Below are 16,395 nucleotides of genomic sequence, written 5' to 3'. Positions count from 1 at the left end.
TCATCATCAGGCTAGTGGAAGAAGGAAGCAGAAACCACTAGCCTGATGATGACGGATGGGATTTCGTCGAAACGTTGCGCCTACACCTTTAGTTCTACGATATATATATATATATATATATATATATATATATATATATATATATATATATATATATATATATATATATATATATATATATATATATATATATATATATATATATATATATAATGCACAAACTGGTTTGGTGATGGATTTTCTTTTTCCCTTTCTTTAACTGCTAAAATGCCCCAAACATTGGAAGCAGCATGACATTTTTTCCAAGAGGGCTTCCTTTAATTACAGCACTTCCTGGTTTGTTCCAGCACAAGAACCATCTCATCATTTCATTACATTTTAAAATGCTGGTGGATTCTCTGCCTGCTGCCTATAAGGAGTTTGAAGGCAAAGACAAATGCCCACTGAACTTGGCTTGTGCATAGCATTTAGTACTGCTATTGATCTGTTGGGCTTGATTTATTCTATCTATTCCCAGCAGAACCTACAAAAGCAATTCTCGGACATTCTTATATATAATCCTAAAGATTTTATTTAGTCTAAGTCACTGGTCTCCAAACTTTCTGGGTTTATCAACGTCATCAGTAAAAAAAAAAAAGGGAGAGAGAGAGAGAGAGAGAGAGAGAGAGAGAGAGAGAGAGAGAGAGAGAGAGAATCCCAAATGCATGTGCTCTTATTTATATATATATAAAGGTAAAGATTCCCCCGCACATGCGTGCTAGTCATTTCCAACTCTAGGGGCTGGTGCTCATCTCCGTTTCAAAGCCAAAGAGCCAGTGCTTGTCCGAGGACATCTCTGTGGTCATGTGGCCGGCATGACTAGATGCCAAAGGCGCACGTAACGCTGTTACCTTCCCACCATAGTGGTCCCTATTTTTCTACTTGCATTTTTATGTGCTTTCGAACTGCTAGGTTGGCAGAAGCTGGGACGAGTAACAGGTGCTCACTCTGTTACACGGCACTCAGGATTTGACCCGCCAAACTGCCGACCTTCTGATTGACAAGCTCAGCATCCTAGCCCACTGAGCCACCACGTCCCTTATATAGATATAGATATATATATACGTATAATATATTCAGTTCACTACAGTATTAATGCAGCTTAATTTCCTACTTTTTAAAATATAAACATTAAATGGAAATAGAAGATTCTAACATTTTCTTCCTGCATTCCTGGACCATGCACATAAATTTAATCAATCAATAAAATAAATAATTGTACCACCCCACTTTGGAAACTATTGATTTAGAAAGCTGAAATCAGCATGGAAATCTGTAATGCCAGTTCAAGCAGCTATCATGGGCATTTGAAAATTGATTAGAGCCTATCAAATGCTTCCAGGTAGCACCCCTGGCCAAACAGAGATGACTTTCAAGACTTCTGTCAATAAGGCACCCCATTCATCAGATTTATGATTCAAATATTAAAACAATTTTGGGGTATCTGGGGGAGGGGAGAGTGATTAAAAATGTCCATAGGGTAGGCTTGACTGTATAATAGAAGCCCTATCTCTTTTACCATTTTGTAGCACACTTTAAAAAGGGATGAATCTTCAATCATATGGTCATGTCTACCATACTGAATTTCTTCTCTCCTGCTAGCTATACATACTTTAAACCTGGTTGGCCTCCTAAATATAGAATATATAAAGTCTGGCGCTATCAAACATTTAACAATAACTAAGCGTCAGCGGTGGCTCAGTGGGCTAGGACACTGAGCTTGTCGATCAGAAGGTCGGCAGTTTGGCGGGTCGAATCCCGAGTGCCGCATAACAGAGTGAGCGCCTGTTGCTCATCCCAGCTTCTGCCAACCTAGCAGTTTGAAAGCATGTAAAAATGCAAGTAGAAAAATAGGGACCACTACGGTGGGAAGGTAACAGCGTTCCGTGCGCCTTTGGTGTCTAGTCATGCCGGCCACATGACCACGGAAATGTCCTTGGACAAGTGCTGGCTCTTCGGCTTTGAAACGGAGATGAGCACTGGCCCCTAGAGTTGGAAACGACTAACATGCATGTGTGGGGGAACCTTTACCTTTACCTTAAGCATCATTAAATAACACTGGGACAAAGATGGCACAAATATATTGAAAGCAAACATGCTGAGTAATTATTTGGAAACAGAGACAGTAAAACTACCATTTTTCAAACAAACAAAAGGCAAGTCACATGACTATTAAGAAAACCAGGGAACATACTTTTCAAGTCACTGAAGATCTGAACAGGAGAAATTGGTCCTGCTCAAGCCATTTGAGAATTTGTCAAATCTACATGAATGCAGGGTTTCAGTATTACCCAAAACCCAGGTCAGACCAAACCTCATAAGCCAGAGCTGGTCAGAGAGGGAAAGGAACTTGCTCTAAGCTCCTGCCTCCATTTCTGTATATAGCATTGGCCCTATTCAGCAGTGTCCCAAGAGGCCCACCATGATGATTAGCTCCATAAACTTCTGGGTGGTCCCATAAGAAGCAGGAACTTTTCAAGCCAAAATGTTTGTGGATCTGGAAGTGCTACAGTACCTGTTCAATGAAAATAAATCATTGGGCAAATATTTAATCAGGATGGTTGATGGTTTGTTCTGCTGTGAAAGACAATGCTTCCTTAATAAGTAATAAAGTGCCTAGTTTAAGTAGCAGTACAGAAGGATGTCTCTTAATAGTATTGCCCCCAACAATCTTGGTCCTCATTTTTACCAACTTAGGAAGGATGGAAGACTGAGTCAACCTTGAGCCAATGAGAATTGAACTGCCAAACTGCTGATAGCTGGCAGTCAGCCAGTGATGGAACACCCGAAATTTCCAGAGGTAAGCTGTTCCTCTGATTAATTGTTCTCACTGTCAGGAAATTTCTTCTTACTTCTAGGTTGGATCTCTCTTTAATGATATTCCACCCATTACTTCTTGTCCTGCCTATCAGGTGCTTTGCAGAATAGGTTGATCCTTTCTTCTCTATGACAGCCCCTCAAGTACTGGAAGACTGTTATCATATCACCCCTGGTTCTTCTCTTTGTTGGACTAGACATACCCAATTCCTGCAACTGTTCATCATATGTTTTAGCCTCCAGCTCCCTAATCATCTTCTCTGCACTCTTTTTAGAGCAGGGGAGTCAAACTGCAGGCCCGCAGGCCGGACGCATCATCCGGAAGCCGTGCCCACCCCATTGCCGGCAATGGCAAAACTGTCCCAATACATTATGCGACGTCATGTGATATCGCAAGTTTGACATGTCTGTTCTAGAGTCTCAACATCTTTTTTATATCATGGTGACCAAAACTGGATACAGTATTCCAAGTGTAGTCTTACCAAAGCAGTATAAAATGATACTAACACTTCATGTGACCTTGACACTATTCCTCTGTTGATGCAGCCTAGGACTGTGTTGACTTATTATTATTATTATTATTATTATTATTATTATTAATAATAATAATAATAATAATAATAATAATAATAATAATAATAATAATAAAGTTGGAAGGGACCTTGGAGGTCATCTAGTCCAACCCCCTGCTCAGGCAGGAAACCTTATACCATTTCAGGCAAATGGCTGTCCAGTCTCTTCTTAAAAACCTCCAGTGTTGGAGCATTCACCACCTCTGGAGGCAGGTTGTTCCACTGGTTAATTGTTCTAACTGTCAGGAAGTTTCTCCTTAGTTCTAGGTTGCTTCTCTCCTTGACTAGTTTCCATCCGTTGCTTCTTGTCCTACTTTCAGGTGCTTTGGAGAATAGCTTGACTCCCTCTTCTTTGTGGTAGCCCCCATACAAGGTATGTATGTATGTATGCTGGGTGGGATATAGGTGTCCGTAGGCAAGCAAGCATACATAGGTATTGAAAGCTACTTGAAGTTGCTTGGTATGATTGAGGTTGTTTTAAAATGAAAGTTCAGATATTTTGGACAAATGGATTATATGCTGATGCTTACAAAGAATCTTGCAAGGGTTATCTGTCCAGTCCTTTGTTCAAATGAAAAGAAATATGGCTGTCAAAGATTAGATGACTTAATTTGCTTCTTAGAGGTATAGCATCTCATCAATCTTTCATAATGAATAGTTGGGTTTTTTTCTTTTTAAGAATTAGAAACACAAAGCAACACTTGGTCTTCTTTAGGGCAGAGCTCAATTAGTTGGGAGGGGGTAAAAAGTCAATATGAAGTCTTCACCAAAACAAATCAACATATCTCTTCTGGAACTCTATTCTCATGAAATTTGCCTTTTCCCTCAAGAAATTTAACTTAGCAAGGAAGTTGTTCGGCACAGTTGGCTTCCTGTCAGCCTTTTAAATCTGCCACAATATTACTGTAGATAAATGAGAGCTTAAATATCACTGGAGCACAAAGCACATCAAAACTTTATCTATGTGTATGTATCTATTAAGGGACGCGGTGGCTCAGTGAGTTAGGACGCTGAGCTTGTCAATCAGAAGGTCGGCAGTTTGGCGGGTCGAATCCAGAGTGCCGCGTAGCAGAGTGAGTGCCTGTTACTCGTCCCAGCTTCTGCCAACCTAGCAGTTCGAAAGCACATAAAAATGCAAGTAGAAAAATAGGGACCACTACGGTGGGAAGGTAACAGCATTCCGTGCGCCTTTGGCGTCTAGTCATGCCAGCCATATGACCACGGAGACGTCCTCGGACAAGCGCTGGCTCTTCGGCTTTGAAACGGAGATGAGCACCGGCCCCTAGAGTCGGAAACGACTAGCACACACATGCGGGGGAACCTTTACCTTTTACCTTTTATGTATCTATTAAAGGTATGGGGAAAACATTGTCTATAGAATTTTCAGTTAATGTAACCCAAAGTTGAAGTTCAAGGCCATATTCAACTTGCAGTTAAAAACTCAAAAGATCTATAGCATTGTATTTTTGAGTGAGGGTGAGTGAAAAATATATTTATCCCACTGACACTTATTTCCCTAGGCCTTTAAATTACTGTTATATTACCTTTTTGTGCGAAAGAAAATGTGTCCTTCAAAAGGTTTATGCCTTCGCAGTGAATTATTTTAGAGATTTAAATCAAAGTGGTTTAGCACAGAAAGCTACAATCTTTATAAAGTTGTTCAATAAATGAAGAAGTTATTAGATAGTGGGGAAAATATATTTTTGCCCTCATTTCAGGTAAGAGAACAGTAGCTCTTCTGAACCTGAGGGATGTTTATTTTTATTTTAAAAGAAAAATCTTGAAAATCTCCATTATTCCCTTGTGGCTCTACTAAGTTTCCGCTTATCCCCATCCTTTTTTCAAAGCCTTGGTGATCATATTTTAAGAGCCAATAATACTTTATAAACCCCAGGTGGCACTGTACATTCTTTTGTGTACAAATATGAAGTTTAGCTATTTAAATCCTCATTTGGCTGCCAACAATATAATGCAGCTTGAGATAAAGTTTTTCATTGCTTTCCTTGGTCTTATTGCATTTTAAATATGCTACCTGAATGGCAATGGATTTGATTTCCCCCCTCTTCCCAGTGCTTACCATACTAATTATTTGGCCACTAGAAGTATTCACAGAGTATTATAGAAGGTCAAGATGGTGGCAACAACTGTGTGATTGAAACCTTAATGTTTTACACTTTATGAAACCCACATAAACACCACTGCATATTCCAGATTGCAACAAGGCTATGATTTGCAGAATGTCCCTTACCTGCATATATACTATAGCTACTAATATCTAAGTTACCTCTTTTTTTACTTCTTCTTTTTAATTAGTGTAACATAGGGTCCCCAAAGTAATTAGTGTAACATAGAGTTCCCCACCAAGTGGCACAGTGGCCTACAGGTGAAGATGCTTGCCTCCTACTCGGTAGGTTGAGAATTCAATCCTAGGCAGCGGCAGATGTCTCTCTATCAGGGTGCAAAGAGAAAATATCTGCTGTGAACTCCACATAGGCACCAGGAAGGGCATCCAGTCAGTAAATGCTCAGCTCCATTCAGTTGCTCGGCTCCACCCCAAATAAAGGGATTAAAGGGGCATAAAAATAAAAAAAGGATCCATGAAAGTGATTGATATCAATTCCCAAGGGTCAGTGGAATCATCCGAGGGGTCAATAAATGTCTGGGAGGACCAAAAGAGGGTCAGTTAGTGTCTGGCTGATCAGCAAGTCCTTTATAAATGATGGAAGGTTGATTGGGGTGAATTACTTTGGAGGGGGGGTGTCTCTGTAGAGCTCAAAGCCAGTCTCTGTCTTAAAGGTGAGGTCGTTAGCAGCAAGATAGTATTACCCATTGTTGCTGGCCTTGTTTTTCTATTATTATTATCTGCAATACTCTTAGTTAAAGTTGTATTCATTAAATTATTTTCATATGCTAGTAGGCCTCATTTAATGACAATTGGGACCAGCAACTCCTTTGCTAAGTGAAGCAGTGGGAAATGACTGTGACTGTACTTTGCTTTCCTCCACTCTACTCCACCACCCTTTGAAATGTTCAGCCGAGAGAGTAAGCAGGCACACAATGGGGAATACATTTGGCTGTTTGCACAGTGTACTCAAGGCTGCCAGAGACACCACATTCCTTTCAGTGTGTATTGCAATGTCCCCATAGTCACCTGATCATGATTTCCACTGTTTCCTCCTAACTTCCCGCAAGCAAAGACAATGGAGAAGTCAGCTAGAAGTCAGAAGTTGGTCCCACTCCCACTGCTGTTTTGCCCACGTGTGTGTCACTCTATTTATCTATTTAGGTAAGTAAAAATTAACTTATTAAATTTTGCTTGCCACTACAATTATTTTTCTGTTTAAGATACATACTCTTCTTAGATGATCCTGGAACTATACAATATTGGGGGGAAAATATGGTCAGCCTGAAATTTAATGTTTTTTTCTGGTCATATCAGATTCCGCTACTTATCTCTCAAAGGATGACCAAGAGGTCACAGGGCTGTCTAGTTTATGCTAAAGACAGAAACTGAATTTTGAAAAATGGGTAGTCTGTGAATCTGTTTGAGTTTGTTGTTCTGTTTTCTTTTAGGGTTTACCTGTACTGACTGCCACTACTATTTAGATGCATAAGACAAACTTAAAACTATACTGGTAGTTATATGAAGGAAGACTGTTTTTTTTTATCATGTCTCCACCTCTTGTGCTTAGAATTAGAGCTGCCAAAGAGTCACTTTATTGGGAAGATAGGCAGTATATAAGAATGGAATGGAATGGAATGGAATCCCGGTTGCAAAAATCCAAATGACCATGAGGTCAGTTTAGCATTAGTTTTCTGTGTCTCAACTGCCAACTGTGTCTCAATGGTGGGCATCTATTTTTTTCTGTAGCCTTAGAATCACAGTTCTGATATTTTCAAAAATATGTAGAACTAATAAAGTATTTATACTCACAGGCCACCATGTCATGGATCTTCCAGCCAAGAAATAGCCTCCAATTGTTCCTCGACTGGCCCGAAGAGAAGACTAAAGAAAAAAAATACTGAAATAAGGAAAATACTGGCTTAGATTTTAAGAAAATTGAATGATATGACATTCCGTGAAGGAAGAGGGAATTACAATTACTTTTATAAAAGCTTTGAAATGCTTTATGGACTTTTTGCTACAAAATGGATAGAAATGAACTGGTGATTTTAGAATTTATTTATTAAAATGTTTGCTTAAGGAAAGAAGGTGTCAGCCTTCACAGATAGATCAGATGAAAAACATGGCCAGATAATCTAATTCTACTTTATTGTAAAACCACATTAATAGGATCTTGCAAGTCTGAAAAGACGATGGTCATTTTTTCAGCCTAAAGGTCAATCCTGAGTCTCTTGCTCTGCCTACTATGCAGCTGTGGGCTCTGCTCCCTCTTATCTGATTGTTCCCTGGACAGCATCTCTTTGCTTGGTCTTCCAATGTTATTCCCACATACCATTAAAGAAGGGAACTATATAATATATGATTTGGGTGAGTGAATATGATAATTATGTTTATAATTGCTGCAAAGAAGATTGGAACTCATTCCTTTAGATATTTTTCTTTTTCTTCTGCTATCTTTCGCCTTTTTTGAAATTTTTTGTACCTTTTTTCCCAACTTTTTCTTTGTTTCTGGAATTTTTAAAAAACCTTTATAAAATCTTCTTATAATAAAATTACTTCTAAAAAAGTAAGAAATATTTAACAGAATAAGAGATTTATTCCATTCCTTCTCCTTCCCTATCCCCCAAAGTGTCTAAGTTGTGAGCCTCTCTGACCAAGGTGGTTGGCACTGGGGCTACATTTAAACATAGATGGGACAGCTCGGAGCTGAAGAAGCTTTTTGGATGAGAAGCAAAACATCTTCAAAGGAAAACAAGGAAGTCCAGTTGTCTTGTGAAAAAGGATCTTTGGGACAACTATGACCTGGATGCCTGAGAATCTCCACAGACATTTCAGGCACCAGTGGGTGGGGGCGACTCAAAGAGATCAAGATGGTGTATGAAACTATGGATAAAAGCTACACTGCTTTTTTATGTGCAACTACAACTGCATAGCTCTTTTGATCTCACTGTAGATTTCTCTGGCTAAGGTGATGTTCCAGAAGTGGCACAATTGAGATTTTTCTCTTTATCCTCCTTGGAGTTGGAATTTTTACTTTTTTAAAATCCCTGTTAAGTTTACTGTGGTACTAAAGACAAAGGGATCTGGATATTGAAAATAATGGGTTGGGGGTGTCATATGCAGCTTGGAGGCTTAACCCTTGCTGTATAATTACCTTTTTTCCACAAAGAGGCTTTTCAAAAGGTATTGGCAGCACAAGTAGAAACAAGGATAGAAAAATATTTCTGGATGAAATTCTCTACAAGGAAGAAGTGCAAAGAAAATATATGGAACAGAATCATGTGTTTGTTTTACGTGTTCCACCTTTTTCCTTAAACCTTGATCTATTGATTTATTTATGAGTCTTTTATATAGTCTCAAATGTATGCAACACAAAGTAGGCATGCTTCAGTACCTATTCCTTACTATGGACACTGGCATTCAAGGTTTTATCCCAGAATACAGTGAACGTGAGAGCGATACTGTCTTCAAGACTGGCACACAATACATTCATTATGTAAGGAATTAATAAATTCACTACTATACGTTAGCGTAGACAGACTGTGATAGATTTTATCACTTCAAAGTTTGTATACTAAATGCAAAGTTACAGAAAGAAGGTGTGCATTTATCAGATGCTGGATATGAAAGAGATGGATATGGCTGCTGATACTCTGAAGGCAGAAAGTTGGAGTGATGGATTCAGAAAAGGGCAAGGACAGTCTTTAAGTGACAGAATATCTTCTTTGCATGCAGAAGCTCTCAGGTTCAATTGCCCAGCATTTCCATATAAGGGTTGATAAGGGGACTGGAGACTAAAACATATAAGGAACGGCTGCTGGAATTGCATATGTCTAGTTTAATGAAGACAAGAATGAGGGGGACATGATAGCAGTGTTCCAATATCTCAGGGGCTGCCACAAAGAGGAGGGAGTCAAGCTATTTTCCAAAGTGCCCAAAGGCAAGACAAGAAGCAACGGATGGAAACTAATCAAGGAGAGAAGCAACCTAGAACTAAGGAGAAACTTCCTGACAGTTAGAACAATTAACCAGTGGAACAACCTGCCTCCAGAAGCTGTGAATGCTCCAACAATGGAAGTTTTTAAGAAGAGACCGGACAGACATTTGTCAGAAATGGTATAAGGTTTCCTGCCTGAGCAGGGGGTTGGATTAGATGACCTCCAAGGTCCCTTCCAACTTTATTATTATTATTATTATTATTATTATTATTATTATTATTATTATTATTATTATTGTTGTTGTTGTTGTTGTTGTTGTTGTTGTTGTTGTTGTTGTTATTACCCCTGCTCAAACACCTTGGAGCTATTGTTAGTCATTGTCAGCAATAGGCTAAATGAATTAATGGGCTGATTTGGTGTAAGGCAACTTCTACTGGTCTCATCCAGGGCCAGCAACTGTTCTGAAACATGCAGTTACAATTTTGATTGCTTGTATATGGTTCTAGAGCAGGGGTGTCAAACTTGCAATGTCAAGTGACGTGTTGCAACGTATCGTCACTTTTTTTTTGCCATTGCTGGCAATGGGGTGGGTGTGGTTTTGCTATGATGCATCCGGCCCATAGGCCGGCAGTTTGACACTCCTGTTCTAGAGCAACAGTGAAAATAAGGAATGCTGTGGAGAATATTCAGCTATCTTTCGTATATGAGGTATCAGGAGAAAGGTGTATAAATTCATCTGTGAAACTAAACAGTTGTCTATGCGATAAATAACATAAATAAAAAGCCTCCCTTCTGCAAAGAGAATGATTTCTTTCCAGCTAGGGTTTGTGTTCGGAAGGGAAAGGCATCCACCTTAATGCAGCTATCAGGACCAAAAAACATCAGGAACAAGAAGGCTGTGACTTTCTGCAGGGCCACTGTATTATTTTTTTTAATCCCATTTATATCCCGCCCTTCTCTGAAGACTCAGGGTGGCTTACAATCTAAGAAGCACAAATCAATGTGCTTAGCAATAGCCTTCATTCTATGTGTATGCCTGCTTATTAGGGCTTTCGCCCCCCCACAAGTGGCATTATTACAAAGTCAGCTTATTGCCCCCAACAATCTGGGTCCTCATTTTACCTACCTCGGAAGGATGGAAGGCTGAGTCAACCTTGAGCCTGGTGGGACTCGAACCTGCACTAATTGCAGGCAGCTGGTGTTACTTAAGGAGGCATTAGCCCACTGCTCCACCAAGGCTCTTTTGTCCACCTAAAGGATAACAGAACTTCCCTTGTTGCCAAAATGGCCATTCAGAGGACTTACCCATATTCCTACAGCTAGGACAAAGATGAAATAAAGGACGACAACAACAATGTCAGGAACTCCAAACGCAAAAGTCTTTTCTTCTGACTTGTCATCAAGTGGCTTAGATGGGGCTGGTGTCTGGCTCATGATTGTCGAAAAGTGTTGGCTGTTGCCTCCACAGTTCAGACTGGACTTTGGCACGTTTTTCTTTATTACTTTCCCTTAATAAATATTAACAGATTTGAGTAAGCAAAAGCGTTAATGAAACAACTAGGAAATCTATCCAAACATACCAGTTTCTGGGCATTTGACAGCCTTCAGCTTTACTGAGCCCATGATACAGATACGAGTTATGTTTCTGGTACTTCTGTAATGTGTGGATTAATTGCAGATATTTTTTTAAACAACTAGGAAAATTGCCCACAACTCTATCTTGCCTTATGTGATAATACGTTGGCATTTCTAATATGTTTTTAGCAGTTGTACAACCTCAGTTTCCAAAGCAATGTTGGAGAAATTAACATTTGGAAATGTTTAAATGGGGAATAATGAGGGGCTCAACCACGGAAATAGACCCATTCAAAACATGCTTCAGTATTTGAAATGAACCAATAAATCAACCTGCTTCATTCAAGGAAATTAAGCCACAATGTATTTTTTCTATTTTGGCTTCCCCAGACATCCCTTTTTACAGGGTTAGGATTAGCCCACTCAAAACAATGAAGAAAAATTGCACAGTTTGTACTGGAAATGAAGATAGATAGAATGCTGACAAATGAATTATTCTCAAATTCTGAAAAATATCCCCTGCCTGCCATTCAAGATGATAGCTATGTAAGGGATTGTGAAGATCCTTTGTCACGTATAGTAGCCTGGTGATGTGCAACAGTCAGATCCAAAATGGAAGGGAGACTTTGGAGTGCTCAGTGCATCTTTGGGCACCACCTTAAGCTTATTTCTGGGTTCATACAGCAGCTGAACCAGCAACTCCCCCAAAACACTGCTTTGGATACAAATAGGTGCATATCCTACAGTGGTGCAAATGAAGCAATTCTCTTCAAATCATTAAAACAGTTCAATTTCCCCTCCCCCGCCCCCAGACTTCTCAATTATTTTGGCAGCTGTTCCCAAAGATTTGTGCTGGCATGGTCACTTTGCTTTCCATTTATCCCAGCCTTCTTGAACTCAGAAAGTTATATTGTCTCATTGAACTTAGTGGGATTTAATTTGTAGTGAGTAAATATTAGAGGAGTAAGTTATAATGTTCCCATCCTGATAAAACAATTTCAAGAAACCTTTTAGCAATGGTGCAACAAAAAGCAGTATGCTTTAACACAGCACCATCTTGTGGGCATAAAGCAGAGAAAAGAAAGTTTAATATACAGCCAGAATTACTTTGCTCTGGTCAGTAAAACATTCATGTTTTTCTCTTGTGTTCCTGTGTCCAGAATTAATGGCTATTGGAGATGTGTTGGGGATTGTTTCCATTTAATCTTTCACAGTGTTCACAATAAAAGAAGCACATTACCAGCTGTGGGAAAAACTGGCAGTTAGGGAAGAGACAATGTACAAATTCAGCAAAAATAAATGTGAGTAAGCTGAAAATGATCTCATCCTGACAGCCTACCTAGCATCAAACTGGCTTATACGTGTCATTATTCAACTATCCACTTTTTTATTACAAGAAAATTAATCAAATGTTTAATCTTTCTCTCTCTCTCCCTCCCTCCCTCCCTCCCTCCCTCCCTCCCTCCCCCCAATCTATCAGATTTTTAGTGAAATGTCTTAATGTCTCTTTTAGCCATGTTATCACTTTCACTATATAAAAATCATCAAATTGATTCAGCATGTAAATAATGGCACTGCAGAACTTATCGGAAGTTCCAAAGTCAGACACAAAAATATATTCCGTTCCCTCCTCTATTTGTCTTTCACCTTTGGAAAGATTGAGCAGAAAGATACAGATTTTCAGACCCCCTCTTAATATCTGAATCACAAAAAAACATTCTGCACAGTGTGGTCAAAAAAAGTCAAGTTGGCAGCTGCCACAGTATGATTAAAACAACACATAAGATACAGGTGAAGTCACAGTTGCCATCTTGGTGTTTGGTGTTTACTGGTATCCTGAAGACACTCCTGAATTTAATTTAATTCTAGAAATGACAGAAAAATTTAGAACACTATTCTTTCTTTTGTGATCTTCTCATTCTGCCCTTCCAAATACATGCATCATTAGAGATACAGAAGATCAACAGAGACCCATCTAACTCATCTTCACATTCTTTGTATAATAGAAATGACCCTAAATCTCTATATCATCCTACAAATAATGCTATCAAGTAAAGTATACTACAATCCTGGAACATTTGCAACTGACCCTACCGGTTTGTTACAACGATAAAAACTTAAATACCATTCTTAAGCACAACAGAAGCATAAGAACAGTATGCTTTCTTTAAGAAATTGAAAAATCCAACCTTTCATCCTGACACTTGCTTCATCACCACCACCACCACCACCATCATCACCTGAGTAGCACAGTACCTTGATCTCTTTTCCTTCCTTTGCTTGGCTGTTTTCTTCTCCGTATTATGTCTGTCTTGCATCATCTCAATTTTGGTTCATATCAGAGTGAAAGTAAGCAATAAACTGGCCTGGGAATCCACCTTTACATTCAAGGTTATGTGCACTCCTTCCTGGCACACCCTCCTTCTCTCAGCTGGGTTTCACAACTTGATACTTGGCTGAATGGCATTTGCTTTGGCTTGCCTTATTTATCATACGGTGCTAACCTCTGTCAAAACCACCCACCCAGAAAAACTGGCCATTGATCATTTCAGTCAGTGTGCTCCACCTAAAACTTTCAGCTTTGTCTGGCTGCATTTTATTTCAAAATAGTAAGAGAGCACCTTTAAAATGGAAACATTCAATATAAATGTGTTTCTACATAAACATGCAAAATAATTGAGATGGACTTAGAATTCAAAGCACGTTCAAGACATTTGTAGTATGTGTTGGCAGATGGGAGACCAGGGCCACAAATGGCCCTTAGAGAAGGGGGTTGTTGTTTTTTTGGTAGACTTCTGAAATAAATTTCTGTCTCAACTCTATTATCAATTGTATTCTCCAAAGTTCCCTCCCCTGATTCAGCTCTCCATGTGTTTTGGAATTTATTAGAGTAATAGTCAGGGCTTTTTTTCTCATAGAACGCTCAGAACGAAGTTCCGGCACCTTTTTTGGATGGAACTTTGTAGGTTAGGCAAGGTAGGTTGTATGACATGTGTGAGTTCCGGCACCTTTTTCTTTTACAAAAAAAGCACTGGTAATAGTCCATTTTACTAGAATAGGATTGTAACGCAATAGTTCAGAAATAAGGCCAGCATTAGAAAAGGGGAACAGAAATGAAGAAGAACACACAATCTGTTGAAGAGCAAGGAGAAAACAGTAACCTTACGCTACCGCTCTAAAATAATGCCATTTATTCTTAAATTGTTCTGTTCGTTATAAACAAGAACATATGATTTGTGCAATAGAGTGAGAGAGAAAGAGAGAGAGAGAGAGAGAGAGAGATTAAGAAGATCTAATCATGCTTAAAAGAGATAATAAACAACATGGAGGGACTAGTACCCACATTACTAGTCTTTTACCTCAACACAAAGCGTCTACAACGCAGATAGCAGTGGAAGCAAGACTTTATGTTTGTGGCTGATAAAGAGAAGAATGTGGTAGTAAAGCTATTTTACTAGCTACTGTAGGAGAAAGGCCATACAGTACATGTAACACTAATGACACAGAACCCTGATAAACTAAAATAACTAACATAAAGGATCAGTAACTTCAGGAAAAAAAATGAGTTATAGACCGATACCAGTTTTAATCCAATACCAAAAGGAAAGGATAGACTTTTACATCACAGCAATCATGACTCATGACTCTGGCATTCATACAGAACTTGGGAGAATTTAAAAGAGTCTTTGTAGTGCTAGGTATTGCTTGACAGGAATACCTACCACTAGCCTATACAAAATTTTCTCTCTATTGCCAGTGAGGAAATAGATATAAATTTCTTTTGTTTAGAAAAATTAAATTGCAAATATACAGAATTGTTTAAACAAAGAATCAGCACTCTAGCATTATCCACATATACAGAGCAGGTTTATACAGTAGGTTTGAGTTTCTGGACTGTGTGCTTGTGATAGAAAATAAAATGAAATTTTGACACTTTTTTGTTGATTAGAAAGGTTTGTTGTTATAGAAATGGCTAGTATATACTATTGTATAAAAGTAAAAAGTTGAGTTTTTTAATGTTATTATCTTCTACTTTGCCAAAGAGAAGTCAGCACCTTTTTTTTTCCCTTCCTACTGCACATTTTCTCTTTTTCCTTTTCCCTTCCCCTAGAGTTTTCATTACTTTTTATTTTTCTTTGTATCTTATATTTTGACAAAAATTAATAAAAATTTGACAAGTAAGAATTAAAGGACTGAAAATCAGGAATCTAGCAGACCATCTCTGAGTATGGAAGGCTGTGTGGAAAAGGACAATAAATATCTGGCTTACACAAAACTATAAAAGATTGAGGGAAAAACAACTGTTTCAATATTTTTTCTTCTTCTGGTACATTTAATACGAAAAACAATACAATACTATTTATACAGTGATGAGCAAGCTATAGTAGGTAAAGGTAAAGGTTCCCCAGCACATGCGTGCTAGTCGTTTCCGACTCTAGGGGCCGGTGCTCATCTCCGTTTCAAAGCCGAAGAGTCAGCGCTTGTCCGAGGACATCTCCGTGGTCATGTGGCTGGCATGACTAGATGCCAAAGGTGCACGGAACGCTGTTACCTTCCCACCGTAGTGGTCCTTATTTTTCTACTTGCATTTTTACGTGCTTTCGAACTGCTAGGTTGGCAGAAGCTGGGACGAGTAACAGGCGCTCACTCTGCTACGCGGCACTTGGGATTCGACCCGCCAAACTGCCGACCTTCTGATCGACAAGCTCAGCGTCCTAACCCACTGAGCCACCGCGTCCCTTGTGAGCAAGCTATAGGCTGCTTATTTAAATTAATTTAAAAACTGAGCAATAAGGCCTTAACTGCTGCAATCCAAAAGAACACTTGATACTCTAGTGCAGTGGTGACAAACCTATGGCATGCATGCTAGAGGCGGCACTCAGAGGCCTATCTGGGGGCATGTGTGCCATTGCCCTAGCAGAGTTTGCCAGAGTAGCAAGCACGTGGTGTTTGGAAATGACAGGGCAGGAAGTGAGCGAGCAAGCGGTGTTGGCCCGGAGATGGCAAGAAACTGGCTCCTCTGTCCTGGCCCCAGCCATGCTCACCCAGTCTGCTGTGACCACTGCAGCCACACCTACCCAGTGGGCCACACACCCTACCCTCCCTGAGGGCACCACAATGCTGATGCAGCCTGGCACTTTGCGATAAGGCACTCGGTCCCTAAAAGGTTCGCCATCACTGCTCTAGGGCATGGGTGTCAAACTCAATTGCATCACATGACATATCCTGATGTATCATGATGTTTTTTACCTGGGGTGGGCGTGGACTACACATGACACATCCGGCCTGCAGTCCGTCAGTTTGACACCCCTGCTCAAGTGTAATACTT

General features: G+C 39.5%; 1 protein-coding gene across 5 annotated transcripts in view; it reads right to left on the bottom strand.

Moving 5' to 3' along the window:
* Nucleotides 1-13,586, bottom strand: part of SLC5A9 (solute carrier family 5 member 9) — a 42,814-nt gene extending 29,228 nt beyond the window's left edge. For 3 of the 5 annotated variants that reach the window (XM_083359598.1, XM_083359597.1, XM_083359599.1), the window contains exons 1-2: nt 10,797-10,924; nt 7,363-7,434 (exon numbers count right to left, since the gene is read on the bottom strand). In XM_083359598.1, the coding sequence (XP_083215724.1) occupies nt 7,363-7,434; nt 10,797-10,800 (76 nt within the window). In that variant the 5' untranslated portion in view covers nt 10,801-10,924. Of the gene's footprint in view, nt 1-7,362; nt 7,435-10,796; nt 11,000-13,322 lie in introns of those variants that run through there. The other 2 variants (XM_083359595.1, XM_083359596.1) reach the window with 1 other exon arrangement.
* Between the last annotated feature and the right edge of the window lie 2,809 nt (nt 13,587-16,395).

This window comes from Vipera ursinii (assembly GCF_947247035.1).
Source record: "Vipera ursinii genome assembly, chromosome: 3".
Classification (NCBI taxonomy): Eukaryota; Metazoa; Chordata; class Lepidosauria; order Squamata; family Viperidae; genus Vipera; species Vipera ursinii.
Note: the sequence above shows the minus strand (reverse complement) of the source record. Positions and strands in the feature narration are given on the sequence as shown.